The following is a 22,353-nucleotide window of genomic DNA, read 5'->3' as shown; positions in this document are numbered from 1 at the left end:
TTTTCAGAAAAAATGTGCAGAAATGCATGTATGTGTATAGACAACCTCCCTCCTTCCCTCCCCCACATTTAGTCTGGTGCTGATTTTCATGATTTGGTAAACCCAAGCCACATTTTGTGGCTGAACGTGAGGATAACCCAGGATCTGTGGTTCCCACGCAGTCAGAAAAGGGAGTAAATTCTAGATGTTGAAGTTAATTTACTGACTGCTGATTTGCTACTCTGTTTCAACCACACTGAGGAGTGAAGCTCAGGCAGTGTTTGTCTCCACCTAGTGACTGTTCCACGTCACATGTCACATCTGAAATTTTTGTAGTGAGCAAAATCAGAGCAAGCACAAGCACGAAAACTGCTTCTGGCTTAACTTTAATTCTGAAGAAAGCAACGCACATTTACAGTTACTGACACATTATTATAAAATGCATTAATATCATTCCCCTTAATATATAATTTTGTAAGTATTAAATGATCATGAGGTACTCATCACTTGAAGAAAAGCAAATAATTCTTTTGAAGTACATAAAAAATAAGTATGAAATAAAGTATGTAAACTACACCGTCTATCCATAGTGTTTCTTCACCACAATTGTCGTACCATAACACATGAACGCAACACTGAAAAAAAGTACATGCATAAACAGAAGTCAGCGTGCGAGTAAATACACATTTATAGTGTGACAAACCCCTCCCCTTGTACACAGAGTCCCACGTGCTGCCTTAAAAAATGTGATTTAACCAACTAGAGCATTATTGAAAAGTGTGTGTTTCTTCCCTGAGCTGGAAGTTAATTCATTAAAAATACCAATTACCCAAAAAGCTTGCACATCTGGTGAAAACTGAGAGCCCGCTCATAGTTTCGTGCTTCCTGATATGATGGCATGATAGATCTGAGCTGTCAGTGGTACGTAGCTCTTGGCATTATCATCAAAGATGTAAAGAGGGTCCTGGATACGTCCTGGATCAAATCCCTCCTCCACTAATTTTACCTTCATCTGTTTGAAAGTCCCAGTTACTTCCACAGCGCTCTACACAGAAAGAAATCATCAATATTGGATCAATGATTACTCTGTTTCTTTTCAAAAATTAAAATATGCCTGGTGTTTCATCCTAAACTGAAACAGAAAATTAAATTACCTGCATCCTTATAAAGCGAGGACGTGCATATGAGGGCAGGCAGCTGACCACATGGTTGTATATTTTACGTCCGTCAAACTGGACTTCTTTCTTCAGAGTGACAGCTGCCATCCCTATCCGCCCCTCATGGCCTACATAGCAAAACAAAGGTGGTGATGATATTCTTATAGAAATCATGGTGAGCTGAAAAAATACAGAGAAAGTAACAATCACCTGGCACTTGGACTCCGTAAACGTTGGCTTCTTTGAGACAATCACAGATCGTCAAGATGTCAGACACCTCGGTCGTGGCAACATTCTCACCTTTCCACCTGTGGGCTCACACAAGTTGCAACTTCATGTCTATTGCAGGTCTCTTTATACCAGAGGCAAAACTAAAATGTGCAAGTTCATCCATGTAGAAAAAAAAAGTCCTGACAAGTATTGTGAACAAACCTTCTCAACAAGTAAATGTCCTATAAAACAATTACTGTACCACTTGTAAATCTGCTGTCAACACAAAACTGCTGTATTACTGTTAACGGTCGGGTTGTGTAATTAAAATTACACAAATTTGGTTTTGGATCCTCTTTCATAAACTGGTTAAAAATATTATATAATTCCCCAACAGCTTGTGTCAGAACAAATGACCAGACATCCTCCAGTTTCTGTCTCTTGAGGGGCACCAGGCAGGGATGCCCACTCTCCCCTTCACTGTTTGCAATTTTTATTCAACCACTAGCAGCAGCAATTAGACAGAATTCAGTAATTAAGGGCATAACATGCAAGAACGTGGAACATAAAATCAGCCTTTATGCGGATGATGTGTTACTCTTTCTCCAAAATTCACAAACCAATATCTCTGGGGTGATTGAATTGATAAACTCTTTTGCAAGAATATCAGATTACTCAATTAACTGATCAAAATCTACAGTCCTTCCGATTAATTGCTCCTTCCATAATTCCTCTTCTACACCACTGCAATCGGGAAATATAAAATATTTAGGTATTAATGTTTCTCCCAAGCTTGCAGATCTAACTAAATTAAACCATATCCCACTTTTAAAGAAGGTAGAAGATGATCTGGCTAGGTGGAAATGTCTACCCATATCACTCATGGGAAGGGTTGCCGCTATACAAATGATGGTCTTACCAAAAATAAATTATTTATTCTCAATGATCCCAACTAAACCGCCACAAGATTGGTTCAGATCTCTAGATTCATGTATGTCCAAATTCCTTTGGAAAGATAAACCCCCACGTATAAGCTTAAAAACACTACAAAAGACCAAGGATAAAGGAGGACTAGAACTACCTAACTTTCAGCACTACTTCTTAGCCAACAGGCTTCAGTTTATCTCAGGATGGCTAAAACATACCCTCTTAGATGAACCTTGGCTAGATGTAGAACAAGCACTTTGCAATAATCTAGAGATCTCAGACCTACCATTTATCAGCTCAAACATCCAACGACATGAATGCTTTAAAAGCATCAACATCAGCTCTTCTCTGACAGCATGGTGGGAGTATCTAAAATTGACGGCGTCTTCATTAATCCCATGCAAACGTACACCTATCTGGAACAACCCTGACATATTACAAAACAATAATATGATAAACTTTTCAGATTGGAGTGGTAAAGGAATCAAATATTTAGAACATATACTAGAAGGAACAGAATTTATTTCATTTGACGGACTAGTTACACAATATGGGATCAACAAGAAAAGATTTCTAGAATATCACCAAATTAAATCCATAGTAAAAAAGAAATTTAAACCGGGTCAAGTTGAACTACAAACACCACCAAGTGTGGTTCAATTTCTTACTCTTAAAACCCCCAAATTACTATCCAAAATATACAGAATGCTTTCTAAAAACAGATGAATCAATATCACTTCCTATTGCAAAATGGGAAGCGGATTTATCAGTTAACTTAGACCTAAACTTCTGGTCTCAGACTTGCTTAAAAACCTTTCATCTAATTAGAAATCCCAGTCTTCAATTAATTCAATACAAAATATTACATAGAGTGCACTATACAGGTCATCGGATGTTCAAGATGGGCTTTACGTCTACCAGCAACTGCTCACACTGTCAAACCAATTCACCGGACAATTACATCCACGCTCTTTGGTTCTGTCCACCAGTTCAGAAGTTTTGGCGCGAGATATGTGAAGACTTATCAAAGTGTCTGAAATGTAACATTCCAACTTCCCCCTTAGTGTGTTTGTTGGGCAGCTTAGATAATGTCACTTCAGAAAAGAATATAGCCCATATGGTTTTCACTGCCCTATGCATAGCCAAGAAAACAGTCCTCATGAACTGGAAAAATAAAAATAATCTTAATTCTAACCAATATAGAAATTATCTATTAGATTACATTAGTCTTGATACAGCCTCTGCCACCACATCAGGTCAATTGCTCTGGGCTCCTTTGATCAGCTCCATCACCTAGTGGGGGTGGGGGGGTCATAGTTTGGTCCCGCCTTCACTGTTGTGATTGGTGTGGGGGTAGGGACAGGTTTAGGGTGTCGGGGGGTTCCCCGGAGGCATCTTCCTTGGGGGGCTCAACCCGGGGTAGCGGTCATGTCCGGTTAGGGGCTCTGTTGGCTCTCAGGTGACTGTTTCCTCGTGGCTACGTGCAGCGGGGCTAGGGGAGGGTCTGTGCTGACGGACGTGGGTTACTGACCTGGTAGCCTGGCTGCCCCTGGGTGGGTCCGGGACAGGCGTGAGGTTCTGGGGGCGCTCCGTCTCTGGGCTGGGGCCCTGGCCGGGCCTCGGGGCTTGGGTCCTGGTTGGTGTGTTGCCGGGGTTGTGGGCGGGTGGGTGCATGGGGGCCCGGCCCTGGCGCAGGGTGCCGCCGGTGCGTCGAGCCACCTGGGGGGCTCTTCAACTGGTGGGGGAGATTGTCACATCTTGCAGGAGCTTTCCTCTCTTCAGGAACTCTCTCTGCAGGAGGGGGAGATACAGGAGAGGTGGAGGAAGATCTCAGCCTGGGCGTCTATTGTCTTATGTAGTCTGGAAGATGAGTGGATGGTGGGGTGGGTGAAGTTTTCTCTGTGGTGGGGTTGGGTGGACTGTCCCGGGCTCTGTGGGGCCGGGAGGCGCTGCTGCACTGGGCCCCGGTCCGGATGGGCCTGGGCCCCCTTTCCCTGGCGGGTCGCGGAGTATGGGAGTGCCTACTGGGGTCAGCGGGGGAGCTGGCCCCAGGGAGGGGTCACTTTCCTCTCCCTTCCTTCCCTCCCCATCTCCAGCTACCTCCCTCTTCCCGCTCCACCACAACCACCCACACATGCAGGGCCTTGGAGTAGGGGTATGTCACCAGGGTGCAGAGGAGGCTACCCCCCCCCCCTCTGTCCCCTTCTGGCTGCCTCTGCCTCAATTTTATCTCACAACTTAGACATTCACATCACTCACACTCTCATTACACATACATATAGGATCTTGGGGGTGGGCACGATACACGGACTCCAATAGACCATCAGGGTGTACAACCTCACCCCTGGCGTCGTTGCCCACCTCTCAATTTTGAATACACGTAGACATTGAGGGCTAGCAGGAGGGGCTATGCGCTTACCTGCTGCTCTCTGGCAGGTAGCTCCATGCCCTCCTGGGTTTTAAATGCACCTTAGAACACACATGCATCAACACTACAATGAGCGGGTAGAGGGAGGTTTGGAGTCTTCTCTCACCCCCATTCTCTGCGGCCTGCTGGAGCGGGGGGGCTAGGAGGAGGAGTTGGCCGTCCGACTGCGGTCTGGAGTGTGGGGCCTCCCTGCTGCTGCGGAGTCGGGGCGGTCTGCCTCTCCCCACTGCAGGGAAAAGGGTAACACCACCTGGGTCTGGGTGCAGTTCCCCCCTCCAGGGGCAAGGGTACCTAGACCCGGTTCGTAGAGTACGCTTGGGGAGTGTGATCATGTGTACAGCGTCTCTTCATGTTTGTCTCCACGTTGGTTGAGTGTGGAGTAAGTGCATATGAGAGCATGAGGGTGGGAATGGATGTTTGTGTCTGTGTGTGCCTGCATGTCTGTGTCTATATGTCAGGTCGGGTATCAGACGCCACCTCTCTGGGGACATCTCAGGCCCTCCAAGGTTTGGAGGCCTATCTCCCCCCACCACCACTTCCCCTGCCAGTGGCGGACTCCCTCAGACATCGGTGTGTTGGTGGTTCTTTGTGTCCGGGGATGGGCGTCCAGGTACACACCGGCTCACTCCTTGGCGGCCGCTTATCGGGGCCTGGAGCCTGGGGCTCGCTCGGGCCACTTCAGAGGTGGGGTGCCCCCGGCCTCTCGGCCTGGGGCTCGGTCACTCAGGCACAGCTGGCTGCCGGCGGAGCTCACGGGCGCGTCACTGCAACCCCCCCTGGCTTCTGCTCCGCGGCTGCTGGGTGAGCCCTCATCTGGGACTCTCCTCAGCTCTTTCTGGGACAGTGGCGCGGCTGCCCCTCTGTTAGTCTTCCTTGGTCTCTTGTGTTCTGGGGGCCTCTGGATGTCTGGAGTTTTGATCTCCTCCATACCTGCTTCATGCCCTGGAGGACGGGGCTGTGGCCCCCCCACACCCTCTAGCAGATCATTACATGAAGGAACCTTTTAAAAACAAGCGCGTCCATGCTCACAGGTGTACACACGGGTGATCACACCCACAAACTACACCCTTTTTGGCTCCTACCTCAAAGCACACTGTGTTCTGTTGATCTTATGTGCTGCACAATAATGTTTAATATTTAGTATTTACTGTCATATTCCCATATATCATTGTGATGTTGTTTATTCTATTACTCTTGTTCTCTTCTGCTTGTTTTCTTTTTTCTTTCTCAACAGGTGATCGATATATGCTTTTTTTTTTCTCTTTTTTTTTTCTTTTTTTCTGCCCATTCTGTTGGTTTTTGTCTTTTGCCCTTCTCCCCCGTCCCTCTTCTCAGCTGTTTCTCTTTCCCTCTTTCTTTCCCCCCTTCTTTCCCCCAGTCAAGTCTGTCCCGTATTCAGTAAGTGAAAATAAAATAAACAATAAAAGGTGAATCAAATGGACCATTATGGCAAGGCTGAGATGGTCAATTTGGTAAAGTAAATCCATTGGGCATCTTTCTTTGCCTTTAGACAATAATTCTGATGGCAAAAGAGCCAAACGGGACAGGCAAAAAAAATAAATAAATAAAAAATAAAATAAACACAAAAAAAGAAATCTAGTTTAAAAAGAGTGCCGTGTAAGAATCATGGGTTGTGTTTTCACAGCAAAAAGCTGATTATAAAACACATAATCAGGATAATAAATTGTTTCGTTTCAACTTTTTTCCTTTTTAAATAAACGTCATTTGCAGCATTCATATTCATATATACTGTGGGGGGGGGGAAATAATTAATCGATGCCATGCTGAATTTGTAAGTTTGCTCTATTACCAAAAAAAAAAAAAACCATTAGTCTCTAATCTTTAATGTTAGTTTGAGCTTCATGTAGAGAGACAAAATGTAAACAAAAAAGCAACAAAAAAAAAACCACATTACATAATAGTTAGAAATTGATTTGAACATCATTGAGTGAACACACTGATTCTATCAATTCCACATACGCCTGATCTCAACTCGTTCTATGTGTGTGAGCACACTAGCCCAGAGAATCTAATTCTTCCATTTAAACCTGTCCACCACCATGAGCAAAACCAAAGAACTGTTAAATGACGTCTTGGACAAGGACATCATTCAGACCTGCACAGAGCTGGAATATGCTACAAGACCATTAGCAAGACGCTTGGTGAGAAGGTGACAACTGCTGCTGCAATTATTCAGAAATGGAAGAAACAAGAAATGATCATCTGTTGTCCTTGATTTGCAGCACCATGCAAGATTATGCCTTGTGGGATGAGGATGGTCCTGAGAAAGGTGGAGGATTAGTCCAAAACTGCACAGGAGGAGCTTCTTAATGATCTGAAGACATCTGGGAACACAGTCACACACTGCACCATAATAGACTGACATCCTGCAGTGCCCGCTCAAGAAGGCACATGTACAGGACCATTTTAAGTTTTCCAGTAAACAATGACTAAATGACTAGGAGAAGGCTTGGGTGAATGTTCTGTGAGCCGATAAAACCAATATTGAACTCTTTGGCATGAACTTGACCAGTTATGTTTGACGGAAGAGAAACGCTGAATATGAGCCAAAGAACACCATCCCCACAGTCAAGCAGGGAAGGTGGATACATTATGCTTTAGGACAGAAGGGTACAAGATGACCTCGCCACACTGAAGGGCAAATGTGCAGGGCCATGTGCCATAAAATCTAGATCTCATCATCCATGAAACATCTCACTGTAGGTTGGCAACTAGGGTTACTCCACCAAATACTAAAGCCCGATTTAGACTTTTGCAGGAAAAGTACATCGTAATTTATGACGTAATCAGAAACCCTACAAGCTGAAGACTGCAGGTGCACGCCAGGTTACATGGAAGGTTATGGCATTATGACGTAGACTACCTGCTGAAGCATAACTCAGGCATAAGGCATGCTTTGCTTGGGGATGAAATACTTATTCACTTAATGACATGAAAATCAATTTTTACCTTTTTTTTTTTTCCTAAATAGTTGCCTGGTATTCTGGTTTCTCCATTAAAATGAAAATACCATAAAAAATTGACTCTTCTATTTCTCTTTTTTTTTCTTCTTTTAAACGAGCCAACTTAACAAATTTAGCAAAGAATCAAATAATTATTTCACTCACTGTGTCTAATAAAGCCCGTTAGAATTAAGCATTTTATGCTTTTAGCAGTGGAAAGTCAGCCACCTCTTTAGGTTTCATACATTTGTTGAAGTCTTATTTGTATTTAAATAATAAGGCTAATGCTTCAGCATGAACCTGAAAATTAGTTCTGTAAACAAAAAGAATTTTCCAAATGAAATCATGGTGGGTTCAGTACCTGAATGTGTCACCTACTCGATCCTGGAAGTAAATAAAGTTATCTTTGTCGATCCTCATCAGGTCTCCCGTGTTGAAATAAAGATCGCCCTTCTTGAGAACATTGTGAAGTCTCTTCCGCTCAGTTTGTTCTTCATTCTGCGCGTAGCCAGCAAATGGGGCCAAGTTTGTAATCTTTGACACCAGCAGTCCTGGTTCACCTTTAAAAAAGAAAAGTGAAGAAGATGCACGTAACTCGCAGAGAGTTTGTGTCTGCTGGGACAGAGTCCAGGCTCCATTGCGGATGAATTAATGGATGGATGTGCCATTCGAAAGAAGAACTGCAGTTATTCTTTACCTTTGCGCGACTCAATGCAGAGGCCGTTAGTATCTCGTACTGGCTCATCTCGCTCTGTGTCATACTTAACAAGGGTGTAAGGGAACAGCTTCTACAGGACGAACATGATAATATGTGTTCAATACAATATTAAACCAACATAAAAAGTACTATTTACACACATAATATCTCTTTTTGCAATAAAGAAAATACTTTCAATAGTTCATAAAATCAAGATAATTTATAAAACGTGCTAATCTGTCAGGTTTGCTTGCACACTTTTCAAAGATTAATTATTTTAATAGACAATCTGTTAAATATTTAGTAAATCTGAAAAGTTCCATACATATAACATTAAAGAATGATTGCTGTTGGGGTTTTTTTTACCTGATGAAAAAAGTGGACTCGTCCAATAGCTCCAATTTTCCCCACGTAGTTCAAAAATCCCACATTTCCTTCAGTGGAGGCGTAAAACTCTCGAATCTGAATGTTCCCAAAGCGGTTAAGAAACTCTTTCCATATCTCTGCCCTGATGCCGTTGCCAATGGCCAGTCTTACTTTGTGGTCCTTGTCACTGTCTTTCTGTAGTTTGAAATAAGAAATAAAGAATGTGAGGCTTTTTGCAAGCACAGTAGAAATACATAGTGTCCAATTCAAGAAAACATCCAAAATACAAGAAGCTATCCATGAGCTTAGTTAATTTGTTTTTAAAGTTGCCATTTCGGGTAGGATAACAACTAGCCGAGAAATGTGTGTATCCATGGGCACTCAGCAAATCGCCATCTTTGATGATCTTTCGCCCTTAATACAAAAAGATAAATACACCATGTATGTATCAACCACAGAGCAGCACTAGTACCAGCTCACTCTAAAACAAAAGAAACTAATCAAAAACATTTTTAAGGGATTTTAGAATAGAAATGAAGACTGCACACTTTATGAGCACACTGACGTCTTGTATTAAAAAGACATCAGACATCTAACAAGCCCTTTAATTCCTAATCTCTGTAAGTATGTGAGAATCCAACTCACAACAAAATTTTTCAGTTGGATTCAACAGTACTCGGCACTTTAAGTACTGTACATGTAATTTCTGAGAAATATCATTTGCTGAAATAAAATTGACCCTTAAATTAGATACAAGAAGATTCGGTATGCAAAGTTACTTGATATGGCCGTCTTAAGTAAAGGCCAGCATCTATTCCTAGAGGTGACCAGATAAAGACAAACCACCTCATCGGGCTCGTGCAGGGTCACGCAGTAAAATGAGACTGTGCCTCATGTGATGCAACTGGATACTCTGAATGGCATACACGACTGTTTACAGTAGATCTAAATAAATACAAATACATATTGAAAATATCAGAAACACATGCAGTTAGTGGTGATATTTTAAACAACAGCTTGATTCTTGTTCTGCAGTTCAGAACCCCGCAGATACTGGCGCAGAAACCTGGAACCCGATAGTTGAGATTTAACGATTTCTATTTTGGTAAGCCAGCTGTGCTGAGCTTTGGGAATGTACAGATTTGGAAAGTTATCTCTGACTGGATAGGCCTCAGCAGCAACTTGCTGCAACTAGTTCCCAGTATTCTGCCTCTGCAGCTGTCTTGAAGAGCAAGTTTTACAGTATCTGAGAGAGACGAGGCGTGGTGCCCGTAAGCATCCCAGCCAGCGACTCCTGCGAGTTTATTTGAGCTGCATTCACTAGAATGATTGCAAATGTGACTTTCAGCAGCAGATATTGAAGTTATTGCACCAAATATAAATGTTAAAAGCAGGTACAGTCCAGATAAATGCTGTCCAAGACAATATTACTTTAAAGGCCTTATCTATTCACGTTTCAACACCCCTGAGTACGAAGAAGTCCACCTTAAATCCCTCATAAGGTTTCAGTTAAGAAGCCGAGTTCTGCCACTTTCAGCGATCACATTATCAAAACAGTGCTGCGGAGGCTTTTCTACAACACGGGAGAAACTGGAATACAGTACTATGCAAAAGTCTCGAGCTACCCCTCATTTTTGTATAGTTTGTTTGGACGTTGGCTGCTTTTTCTACTTATTTTCAGGCCAGTCCTCATACCTGACCATTTTCTCTTTTTTTCCTTTTGTTTGTTTTTCTTTTGGTTTTTTTGTTGACATAGGAATCATTCAAGCATAAAAGGACACCTAACACGAGGGATGAAGCAGTATCATCTCTACACAGAGCAGACAAAACAACTTTAACTTCTAACTTTAGGTACTTTGTTACTCGCAGTCTGTCAAAAAAACAAACAAAAACAAAACACAGTTTGTTCCCATTTATTTAGTTGAACCAAAACGGGATTCCCAAAGAGCTATTAGCTAAAATCTTGGCATATCTGAGGATGGTGTGCAGTGTGTTCTTAAAAAAAATCTGAGGGAACTGGACAAATGAAGGTCAACAGAACTATCTGAAAATGATGCCCTTGAGAAACAAGGAAAAAAAATCCACAAAAAAACCTAACATGGGACCTACCTGTCAAAAGTTTGGACACGCCTTCTCATTTAATGTTTTTTCTTTATTTTTACTACTTTCTACATTGTAGCTACTTAATGAAGACATCAAATATATGAAGGAAGATATATGGAATTATATAGCAAAGAAATAATTGATACATAACTCTAAATATGTCTTATATTTTAGATTCCCTCTGCTTTGATGACAGCAGTGCAAACCCTTTGGCCTCCTCTCAATGAGCTTCATGATGTAGTCACCTGAAATGGTTTTCACTTCACAGGTATGCCTTTTCAGGGTTCATTTGTGGAATTTCTTGCCTTCTTAATGGACCATCAGTTGTGTTCTGCAGAAGTCAGGTTGGTACACAGCTGACAGCCCCATTTGACAACTGTTAGAATTCATATTATGGCAAGAACCAATCAGCAAAGTAAAGAGATACGACTGTCCATCAATACTTTGTAGAATTGAAGGTCAGTCAGTTTGGAGAATTGTTAAAACTCTGAATGTGCCCCCAAGTGCAGTCTCAAAAGCCATCAAGCGCTATGATGAAACTGGCTCACATGAGGACCGCCCCAGGAAATGAAGACCAAGAGTCACCTCTGCTGCTGAAGATAAAATCATTCGAGTCACCAGACTCAGAAATTGCAAGTTAACAGCACCTCATCTCTACATCAACTGTTCAGAGGAGACTGTGCGAATCAGGCCTTTATGGTCAAATAGCTGCTAAGAAACCATTACTAAGGAAAAGCAACAAGCAGAAGAGATTTGTTTGGGCCAAGAAACACAAGTAATGGACATTAGACCAGTGGAAATCTGTGCTTTGGTCTGATGAGTCCAAATTTGAGATCTTTGGTTCCACCTGCCGTGTCTTTGTGCAACACAGAAAAGGTAAACGGATGGTGTCTACATGTATGGTTTCCACCGTGGAGCATGGACGAGGAGGTGTGATGGTGTGGGGGTGCTTTGCTGGTGACACTGAAGTTGAAGGCACACTGAACCAGCATGGCTACCACAGCATCCTGCAGCAACATGCCATCTCATCTGGTTTGTGTTTAGTTGGACCATCGTTTATTTTTCAACAGAACAATGACCCCAAACACACCTTCAGGCTCTGTAAGGGCTATTTGACCAAGAAGGAGAGTGATGGAGTGCTGCACCAGATGGTCTGGCCTCCAGTCACGAAGATGGTTTGGAATGAGACAACATGGACCGCAGAGTGAAATGCAAAAGGGCCAACAAGAGCATCTCTGGGAACTCCTTGACTTTTCATTTCAGGTGACTACCTCGTGAAGCTCATCGAGAGAATGATAAAAGTGTGCAAAGCAGTTAATCAAAGCAAAGGGTGGCTATTTTGAAGAATCTAAAATATAAAACATGTTCTGAGTTATTTCACTTTTTTTTTTGTTTACTACATAATTCCAGATGTTTTCATTGATAGTTTTGATGCCTTCAGTGACAATCTACAATGTAAATAGTCATGAAAATAAAGAAAAAACATTACATGAAAAGGTGTGTCCAAACTTTTGACTAGTAGTGTACATCTGACCGTTCAGTTGATCCATCTACTGTTTAATGAAGCCTAATCAGAAAGGTCTCAGAGTAAAGGTGCCTGTCAAGAAGCCATTCTTGAGGAAGGTCAAAAGGAGGAAAATTACAAAAGAATTAGACTGAAAATCAGTCTTAATGGAGTGATGAATCCAAATTTTATATTTTTGGTTCAAATCTGTGTGGAGAGGTACACCTATTCATCCATCCATCCATCTTCATCCGCTTTATCCGAGGCCGGGTCGCGGGGGCAGCAGCCTAAGCAAAGAGGCCCAGACCTCCCTCTCCCCAGCCACCTCCTCCAGTTTATCCGGGGGAACACCAAGGCGTTCCCAGGCCAGCCGAGAGATATAATCTCTCCAGCGTGTCCTGGGTCTGCCCCAGGGCCTCCTCCCGGTGGGACATGCCTGGAACACCTCACCCAGGAGGCGCCCAGGGGGCATCCTTGTCAGATGCCCGAACCACCTCAGCTGGCTCCTTTCGATGTGGGATGGGAGCTTCATCTGTACTAAATCGGAGAGGTATGGTGGAGAGAGAGAATGAATAGCCTTAAATGTATAGAGGATTATTTTAAAATGGATGCGAAATTTAACCGGGAGCCAGTGAAGCTGCTTCAGGATTGGGGAGATGTGGTGGGTAGAGGAAGTCCTAGTAATAATACGGGCAGCAGAGTTCTGGACACGTTGGAGCTTGTTAATAGATTTTTGTGTAAGGCCAAATAATAGTGAGTTGCAGTAGTCAATTCGAGAGATAACAAGATTATGGACGAGAATGGCAGTGGCATGAGGAGTGAGGAAAGGGCGGAGGCGATTGATATTACGGAGTTGGAAATATGCTGCACGTGTAACATTATTGATATGTGAATTAAAGGATAAAGTGCTATCAAGAATGACACCCAAGCTTTTCACAGAGGGAGAGATAGGGACCAGTGAGTTATTGATGGTGAGAGAGAAATTGTTAATTCTGGATAGCAATCGTTTAGTGCCGACCAGGAGAAGTTCTGATTTATTGCTGCTGAGTTTAAGGAAGTTGGAGGAGAACCAGGAATTGAGTTCAGCTAAGCAGAGGATGAGGGAGGGTGGAGGAAGAGTAGAATCGGGTTTGGTAGAGAGGTAAAGCTGGGTGTCATCGGCATAGCAGTGGAACTGAATATTATATTTACGAAAAATATGTCCGAGTGGAAGAAGGTAAATGATGAAAAGAAGGGGCCCGAGAACAGATCCCTGGGGCACCCCAGTGGATAGAGGAGAAGGCTGAGAAGTGAAGGATTTTAATTGAATGAACTGAGTGCGGTCAGACAGGTATGATTTAAACCAGGCTAATGGAGTATGAGAGAGACCAATAGAAGCTAATCTGCTAAGAAGAATGGGATGAGAGATGGTGTCAAAGGCTGCACTCAGATCAAGGAGAATAAGGATGGAGAGGAGACCAGAATCAGCTGCCATAAGAAGGTCGTTTGTTATTTTTATAAGAGCAGTTTCGGTGCTATGCAGAGGACGGAAGCCAGACTGGAACTGTTCGTAAAGGTTATTATCAGTTAGGTGTAGATGGACTTGTGAAGCAACTATTTTTTCAAGAACTTTTGAGAGGAATGGTAGATTGGAGATAGGACGGAAATTATTAAAGTTGTTGGGATCTAGACCTGTTTTTTTCAGGATTGGGGTAATAGCGGCAACTTTGAAGGAAGCAGGAACAGTTCCAGTGGTGAGTGAAGAGTGAATAATAGCAGATATGAGGGGAAGGAGAGGGGGTAGACAGGTTTTGACAAGGACAGTGGGGATAGGATCAAGCTGGCAGGTAGAAGGCTTTGATTTGTGGATGAGATCAGCAATATCAGTTAAAGACGGAAGTTGAAAAACAGAGAGGAAGTGAGAAGGGGGTGGAGTTAAGACAGAGGAGCTACATTGAGCATTAGGGTCCAAGTCTAAGTGTATTTTATGAATTTTTTCAGTGAAGAATAGCATTAGAGCATCGCAGAAGTTAGATGAATAGAGATGAGCGGGCAGAGAATCAGGTGGCCTGTTAAAGGAGTTGAATAATGAGAATAGGGTCTTGTATCCGCGATCTCGTTCTTTCGGTCACTACCCACAGCTCGTGGCCATAGGTGAGGGTAGGGACGTAGATCGACCGGTAAATTGAGAGCTTCGCTTTTACACTCAGCTCCCTCTTCACCACGACGGACCGGTGCAGCGTCTGCATTACTGCAGCTGCAGCCCCAATCCGTCTGTCGATCTCCGGCTCCCTTCTCCCATCACTCGCGAACAAGACCCCGAGATACTCCTCCACTTGGGGCAGGAACTCATCCCCGACCCGGAGTGGGCACTCCACCCTTTTCCGGCTGAGAACCATGGCCTCAGATTTGGAGGTGTTGATCCTCATTCCCGCTGCTTCACACTCGGCTGCGAACCCTTCCAGAGCGAGCTGGAGGCCCTCACCCGATGAAGCCAACAGAACCACATCACCGCAAAAATCAAAAATACACCTATTCAGCAGCACCTAATCATTTTGGTGGTTTGAGACTTTTGCACAGGAAGAAAACAAAAACGATCACAAGGACTCTGTCTGTGTCCTAGTTACACAATACTGTAAGTCTTCAAAATGCTTTGACTGCAAACGCACGGTTACATTCTAACTGTTACAAGTGGGCGCCTATTAGAATCACTTTACCTTTGGTGCACAACAGAGGTAACGCATCACCTCTCCAATGTACTGGATAACAGTCACGTTGTGTTTCCTGCAGTCATCCCAGAACTGAGAGGCAGAAAACTTCCTCTTCAGAATTATAGTTGATCCTTCAAGACAGAAATTTACATTATTACACTTGAATAAATAAATGCATGCATATGCAAATTCATCTAGAAATGAGAGGCAATTAAGTCATTATGGAAACAGTGACTCCATCTAATCCAATAGGATTAAATTCAGTGCCGCATAACTGCGTGTGCTAAATAACAAAACAGTGACTGCCCGGGGCAGTGCTGAATCTTTCCTAATAAGCGTGCAACGTGGCTGCTTAGTCAAACATATAAGAGCTTTGTGAACTTTAGCCTATTTAGGAAAAAAAGCTGTTTCATAGGATCTGTTCAGATTACAGGTTCACAGTGACAAAAGACTCTTTCACTTGGATTCTACCAGGGTAACAAGAAAGAGAGATGACGCAGGGAGATCACTTCTATTTCAGTAGAAATGAGTTCACTTAAATTTTTTTATATATATATATATTTCTTGCTGTGTACTCTCAGCTCACGTGGGGAGCTTTCATGGATCTGCATGATCTTCAGGGAGCGCAGTCAGTGTCTACTTGTGGTTCAAGAGAAATCAACTGCTTGTGATGATGCATTTGTTTTAGCTAATCCATTTGGGATTTGGGTGGTTTATTTAGCTTTACAGCACAAGTAAGAGAATGTTCTTAATCACTTAATCCATGGATTAAAACTATAAAATCATCAAACATGGAGACAAAGATTCTACTGTGTGTCAGTACTTTATGGCAGCAATGTGAACCTGAATCTGACGAAAAACTGTCCAATACATTTATGCACTAAGTTTGTGTGAAGGCCTACTCTAATTATAGATGAATCCAATCATTTTTGTACAATAAAACCAAGTTTTGCTTCATTTTTCTTGATTTTATGGTACAAAATGCCATACCTGCAACCAGTTTGCTTGCAAACCAATGTGGATTGTTGGACTTGTTTGCAGCTTTTGCAACAGCTTTTTTCACTATATCCTTCTTCCCCTGACAGCATAGGAATTTCCTGAGGTCAATAATAGAAGTGACGTTGACCTCTGTGCATAGCAGATGTCTCTGTTGTTTGACAAACTCTGAAATGTATGTAACTAAACAGCGCTTGTTATCTCAGTAGAGGATGAACCCAGCTCTCACAAAGTCTTATTTTTAACTTTAACTCACAGCTACTGCTCAGTCACCTCACCTGTCTCAATCGTGCCAATGAACCCAACAACAAATCCAGCTGTGTGATACAGAGGAAGGTTGAGATAGAAGACATCACTAGATACCACCCCGTTTGATGACAACACAGCCAGAGCTGTTAAGATGCGGTTCTGGTTGACCACAGCTGCCTTAGGAAGACCTACAGAAACACAACAAGCCGCAAAATTCTGAAACTGAACGACACTTTTAATGGGATCAACAGGACAAAGTCCTGCCACGTACCTGTGGTTCCAGAGGTGTAAATATAAACTGCAGGACTTTTGAATGTGATGTGTGACCTGAAGGATCGAGAGATGGGGTCATCCGATGCCTCCTCGACTTCATCAGAGAAGCTCTGGATTCCAGGCGTATCACTGTTTTTGGACATCAGGAGGACAATGACACCCTGCTCTATCAGGGAGGGCAGCACGTCTTCCACGGCCTCCTTTAGTTCTGGAAAGGCACATAAAGCACATTCATAAGGCAAAGCAGGACAAGCAAAGCAGTGTCGTGCAATAATGCAAACTTTGGTATCGATCTGATTCCAAGCAAACACAGGGCCAGTAATCCTGATACCAATACTGACATCAACTTTTAATTTAGCAAATTTTGAACAAATTTTAATGGTTCTAATTTTCACAATAATAAGTTAAAACAACAAAACAGACCTTTCAGCTTTCCACGTGTTTTGAAACTGGGGTTTTTTTTAGCCCTGGACTGTAAACATGCCTATCTCTAAAGCATTTCAAGTCAGCTTCTGTTTAAAAGTGCTGTAGGTTACAAATAAAATAACCAGGTTTTCCAGCACATTTGATGTATATTTTTCTTCATTTCACATAATTCAGGGCTGAAGTGGATAGAAACAAAGCATCAATCCTATTGCACTAGTATCGATCAGAGACCAATATCAGCGTTGGTATCAGTACTATTAATATATGAATTTATCTCACCTCTACCAGCAAAGCCTTGTTGGAGGCAAGGAAAACCAAGCCAACTCCACAAGTTCAAAGTTACAGCTAGGTTTAATCAAAATCTGTACTGAATACCTAATTATGTGGATCAAAAGATAAAAGGTTGGTTTACACTATTTGAGCTTCTGAAAAAGCAGAAATAAAAAACAACAACAGCAACAACAACAAAAACAGCTTTGAAGCAAGCACATGGAGGCATACCTGCGGCTGCTATCAACACTTTAGCCTTGCAGCAATTAAAGCAGTGCAGCAAAGACTTGGTGCGGATGTTATGATTGAGGAGAGCTACAGGGGAGCCCAGTTTAGCCAAAGCCAGCCAGGTAAACAAGAAGGTGGGTTCGTTCCCCATAAAAAGCGCGACGGTGTCGCCACCTTTATACCCAGCGTGAGACTGTAGCGCGTTTGCAATTTTGTTACTCCTCTTATCCGTGCAAGCGTATGTGTAGCTTTCATTTTCAAACACTATGAACGTGTTGTCAGGATGCGCCTCGGTCTGCTCCAAAAAACGGTCCAAAACAAAGAAGAGAGGTCTCCTTCTGCGCCTCGCTACAAACTTTACCAAAATACGCACTAGATCCCCGAAATACACAATGTCCATCCAGACATAGGGGGAAAAGGTTTTGAGTGCAAACGGTATGATGAGCAGACTTGCTAAAATGATTGAAATATATATTTCCATCGTGACCTCTCTCTCTCTCTTTTTAAAGCTTGGACAGAAAAATGTGAAGCCCTGCTGCAAAATGGGGAGTGTTGCAGATGAGGGTTTTGCTGAGTGGGGCGGAGCGTTTGTTTCAAAGAATGCGAAGATTCATAAGAAAAACAAGTACTTGGAATCACGTCAGTGAGAGCGGCAGCAGCAGCTACTATAAGAGACGCCAATGAAACGCGCGAAGTAGGACGTGCTCTCTAGATTGTAGCTGACAGACAACTGACAGCAACTTTTAGAGAATAACAAAGTTTTATGGGCGTTTCTAACGAGGCATGTGAGGGGTAAAGTGGGTACGTGCTACACAACATAACATCTTGTTTGAGCGGATGGTGTTCACTGGGTAGATGTCAAGTTTAAGATTTGTATCCTGACTGAAGCTTCATCATTAGTCAAAGAGTCAAATAAAATTATACCACTTGTTTATATAGCCTTCAGTTTGGTGGTTAAACTCGAGTTATCAATGAAGGCTTAAGCGCCATCCTTGGAGTCACATGATGAATGTACGCCCACCAGCAAATATCTAATCAGCCAATCACGTGGCTGCAATTCAGTGCATTTAGGCATATAGACAGCTGAAGTTCAAGCTCAGAATCAGCATAGTGAAGAAAAGTAACGTGGCATGATTGTTGGTGTCAAATAGGCTGATCTGAGTATTTCAGAAGTTGCCGATTTACTGAGATTTCCCCATGCAACTCTCTATAGGCTTTACAGACAATAGTTCAAAAAAGATGAACTACATAATGAGTTCTCTGGCCCAAAATACGTTACCCTTGTCAAAGGTCAGAGGAAAATTGCCAGACTGCTTTATGCTGATCGGAAGGCAACAGGAAATCAAACAAACTCTTATTACAACCAAAGTACGCAGAATAATATCTCTGAATGCACAACACATTGAATCTTGAAGCAGATGGGTTACAGCAGCAGAAGTCAGCAGTGACTGGAGTGATGTTCCCTGGTCCGATGAGTGCTGCTGCAGTCAGTCTGTAGGATCAGAATTTAGATTAAATGAAATAAATAAATAATAATGGATCTTGCCTGTATCAACAGTTCAGGCTGGTGGTGTTATGGTATGGGATATGTATCATGGATGTGTAGCTGACAAATCTGCAGCGACTATGTCACGCTATCATGTCAACATGGATGAGGATATCTCAGGAATGTTTCCAGCTCCTTCGTTTATGTCACGAAGAATTAAGTTAGTTCTGAAGGCAAAAAAGGGGGTTCAACCTTTTACTATCAAAATGGACCTAATAAAGTGGCCAGTGAGTATATGAGTGACACAATCCTTGTTCTGCTCACAGAATATTGGGTCATTCCATCTCAGATCAACACAGGACTTCTCCTTCGCCATCTCTGATTCATGGCAATGTTTGAACATTTATATGTCATGAAAAACCAGCTTTTATGCTGGATTGAGCAAATATCATAGCTGCACCAAAACACAAAGTATCTGTTTCTCCCCGTATATGGTCTAAACCAAAAACTCAAAATTCTGAAGTTTCCAGGTGGTACTCCTAACTGAAAAAAATACTCTAATTTTTGTAAATATATGCATTAATTTGCCAACAATCCTCCATACTTCAGAAACAATACCAGTATAAATTACTCCTGTATTTGGTTGAACTTCCAGTCCAGGTGACTACGTCCTTTTTTCTTACAGCCTGTGACAGGAACACTCATTTACTGCTCATTGCTAAAAGAAAAACGTTTGGGGAACGACTAGTCTAGTCTTTTATAGTTGCTGTATTATTATAAAATTAGGTATATTTCTTATCTGAATCTTTATCTTATGTGACCTGATATTTGATACTTTGTTAATCTTTGCCTCTGGTCCTGTGGCCAACATGCTGCATGCTAATGATTGCATATTCATACAAAAATACTCACACACATGCACATAAAGTTTAAACACTCAGCTCTCTGTCGGTCTGTGTTGTAACTGTTGTGGATTTTTCTTTATTTAGTCTGAGCATTTTTTGCAAACTGTTGTAAAATTCCTGCAGGTGGCGCTCTTTTCTTTTTTGGCATTCAAATTTCATTCATTGTCATCAGTCTGCTGCTGCTGCTGAAGCCTTTCACTTTCCAACATCTTGTTTAAGATAGAAAAATATAAAAGAGAACTGGGTAGGGAATAACTCTACTTTCCCCCTAACTTCATAAACATCATAAACATTGAAATCACAACTGAATATTAAATAATGTTCACACTCTTATGCTGCTGGTTACTCTTATTTGGCTCTATTGTGCAGATTTGTGAACATGTAAAAGATGAGTAAAGATTTTAAGGGAAATGTTTTCATGCCAAAGAAGATGTTAAAAAATATTTTTTTAATAACTTATATGACATTTATTTATTTCATTGGCATCTTTAATGATAAAAAGTACCCTAAGCCCTAATAACTAATGGAATTTTTGCCTTTTGAAACTTGTTTTCCAAAGTTTTCATGGGCTCATCATCATCATCATCAATCATGGGAGATGAAAAAATGGCAACACATTAGAAACTGTTTACAGTTTGCCTAAACGTCAACCTCAACCCTCGACCTCAGAGGATTACAGTTTGTTTAAATAGGGTATTCAAAATATGTTCCCCAAGATGACTTTCCTGAAGAAGAACTTTGGTAAAACTCAATCCAGTCATTGTTTAGTTAGGCTGGCTACAGTCTGCAGTCATCTTTTTATCACAATCATATCAATTTATCTGCACAGAGAAAATGTGGATTGATATTAAGGATTGCTACATTTTTAAGCAGTCTGGTAAAGAAACATTTCTGGATACTTTTGGCAACTAAATAGTTCAAAGTCCTGTTCTGAAGTTTGTCGAGGTGGGGTGTTTACTGGAGGAGTTCAAAGATACAGACAGTGTGTCTGCTTGTGCTGATGATCAAAAGGTACAGTGGAACAGTATCTACAATAGCAATCAATGATGGGATTATGTGTACATGAAGGTACCAAGTTCAGACAGACATCTGACAACCACAAAGGGGTAATGAGGTCAGGGAAAAAGAAAAAGAAATACCTGATTGGTATGTATTACACTAGTGTGCGGGCTGGTCTGTCCAAAGGTACAAAAGCCTTCTAAAGATAACCAGCAGGCTCTAAAAGGACCATACTAAGGTTCCTGAGTTTGTACGTGCTAGACTACCTCTCCTTTACCATAAGGCAGACTTCAGGGACTCGCTGTACTTTGTACACCAGCTGTGTATTTATCTGCTTCGTTCAGTGCTTTCCCTCACCTTTTTGATAATGAATGCATGAATGGAGCCTGACATGCCAATGCATTTCTAATACCTTGTCACAAAATTGTCTGTGACTTTTTTAGACTGGTAGATGATGCTGTCTCAAAGGGATAGAGGGGATTGCGGTGGGTATCTGAAGGCATCATCTTAGCATATCCTTTGGGCATCAGCCAGAGATGTTTTTTTTTTTTTTTTTTTAGAGAGCGAGGTAATATCCGGGGTCACTGAGGTCTCCAGGTTGTGAAACTCGTGTGAGCACAGTCCAGGGAAGCATGTGGTGACCCAGCCAACCTCTGTGATTATGCCATCTCCTGTTTTCACACTTTTAGGAGCTTTGTGAATGACTGATTGATACTGATCTCAACAGGCATCTTGCAATATTACTGCTTTTATAGACAGGAGTGTACGTGCGTTTGCGTCACGATCCTGGGTCATCGTGTCTAGTGTTACTCTTCCACTGGCACGTCGTTATGTTCATGTGTGTCAGCTGTTTCCCCCATGTGTTCCCACTTCTCCCATTAGCCTCCTGTGTGTATTTAGTCTGGGCCTTCTCATTCAGTCTTTGTCGGATCGACTGTGTTTGTTCTCATGCCAAGTCCTGAGTTCAGGTTTATATATATGCGCTCATTATCATTGCCATGTTTAGAGTTTTGTTTTTCTGTTTGCCAGGGTTTTTCATAGTTCGTGCTTCCTTTCTAGTTTACCCAGTTTAGGTTATTGCTTAGTTTGCATTGTTTTTGCCCTTTTATTTTGTACTGTTCTGTCTGCCTTAATAAACAGCTCATCATCAGTTAAGTTTGAGTTTTAGAATGTCTGCACCTGGGTCCACTATTCACACTCCACGCAGTTTGCCTCGGCAAACTGTGACACGTACATAAAATTTTCTGGAGGAGGACAGACATTTGTTTAGAACTCTTAAAGATGTCGAAGACGCAAGCTCCTTTAAGCAATTAGTTTGGTGTTCCACCACCTCCAAAGAAATGTCAGAGGAGTCCGAACCGCAAAAGAAGCGCGTATTCTCGGAAAAGTTGCAGGGGGTAAGCTGGCTTCAAACAAATGATGAACGCACAGAGACGTGGTGCAGAATATGCCTTGAAAATCCCACTCTAGCGGACAAAAACAGTGCCTTTTATATGG

At 42.2% G+C, this 22,353-nt stretch overlaps 1 protein-coding gene across 1 annotated transcript; it reads right to left on the bottom strand.

The window, feature by feature from the left end:
* Nucleotides 1–346: 346 nt before the first annotated feature.
* zgc:158482 (uncharacterized protein LOC100009650 homolog) lies at nucleotides 347–18,476 on the bottom strand. The gene is made up of 10 exons (XM_040011853.1): nucleotides 17,470–18,476; nucleotides 16,541–16,750; nucleotides 16,299–16,457; nucleotides 15,031–15,155; nucleotides 8,728–8,922; nucleotides 8,362–8,452; nucleotides 8,026–8,224; nucleotides 1,347–1,444; nucleotides 1,134–1,264; nucleotides 347–1,024 (listed from the first exon to the last, which is right to left on the bottom strand). The coding sequence occupies exons 1-10, from the start codon at nucleotides 17,945–17,947 to the stop codon at nucleotides 848–850; spliced, it is 1,863 nt and encodes a 620-aa protein (XP_039867787.1). The 5' UTR covers nucleotides 17,948–18,476; the 3' UTR covers nucleotides 347–847.
* Between the last annotated feature and the right edge of the window lie 3,877 nt (nucleotides 18,477–22,353).

Source organism: Simochromis diagramma, unplaced genomic scaffold (assembly GCF_900408965.1).
Source record: "Simochromis diagramma unplaced genomic scaffold, fSimDia1.1 OVJJ01000603.1, whole genome shotgun sequence".
NCBI classification, from domain to species: Eukaryota; Metazoa; Chordata; class Actinopteri; order Cichliformes; family Cichlidae; genus Simochromis; species Simochromis diagramma.
Note: the sequence above shows the minus strand (reverse complement) of the source record. Positions and strands in the feature narration are given on the sequence as shown.

What these genes read in the sequence shown, in the direction of transcription:
- zgc:158482 (XM_040011853.1), bottom strand. Translation starts at nt 17,947, where the DNA reads ATGGAAATATATATTTCAATCATTTTAGCAAGTCTGCTCATCATACCG. An exon ending in TTACGGAGTCCAAGTGCCAG is followed by an intron (nt 1,265 to 1,346) that starts GTGATTGTTACT and finishes TTTGCTATGTAG; the next exon opens with GCCATGAGGGGCGGATAGGG. An exon ending in CTCGCTTTATAAGGATGCAG is followed by an intron (nt 1,025 to 1,133) that starts GTAATTTAATTT and finishes CTTTCTGTGTAG; the next exon opens with AGCGCTGTGGAAGTAACTGG.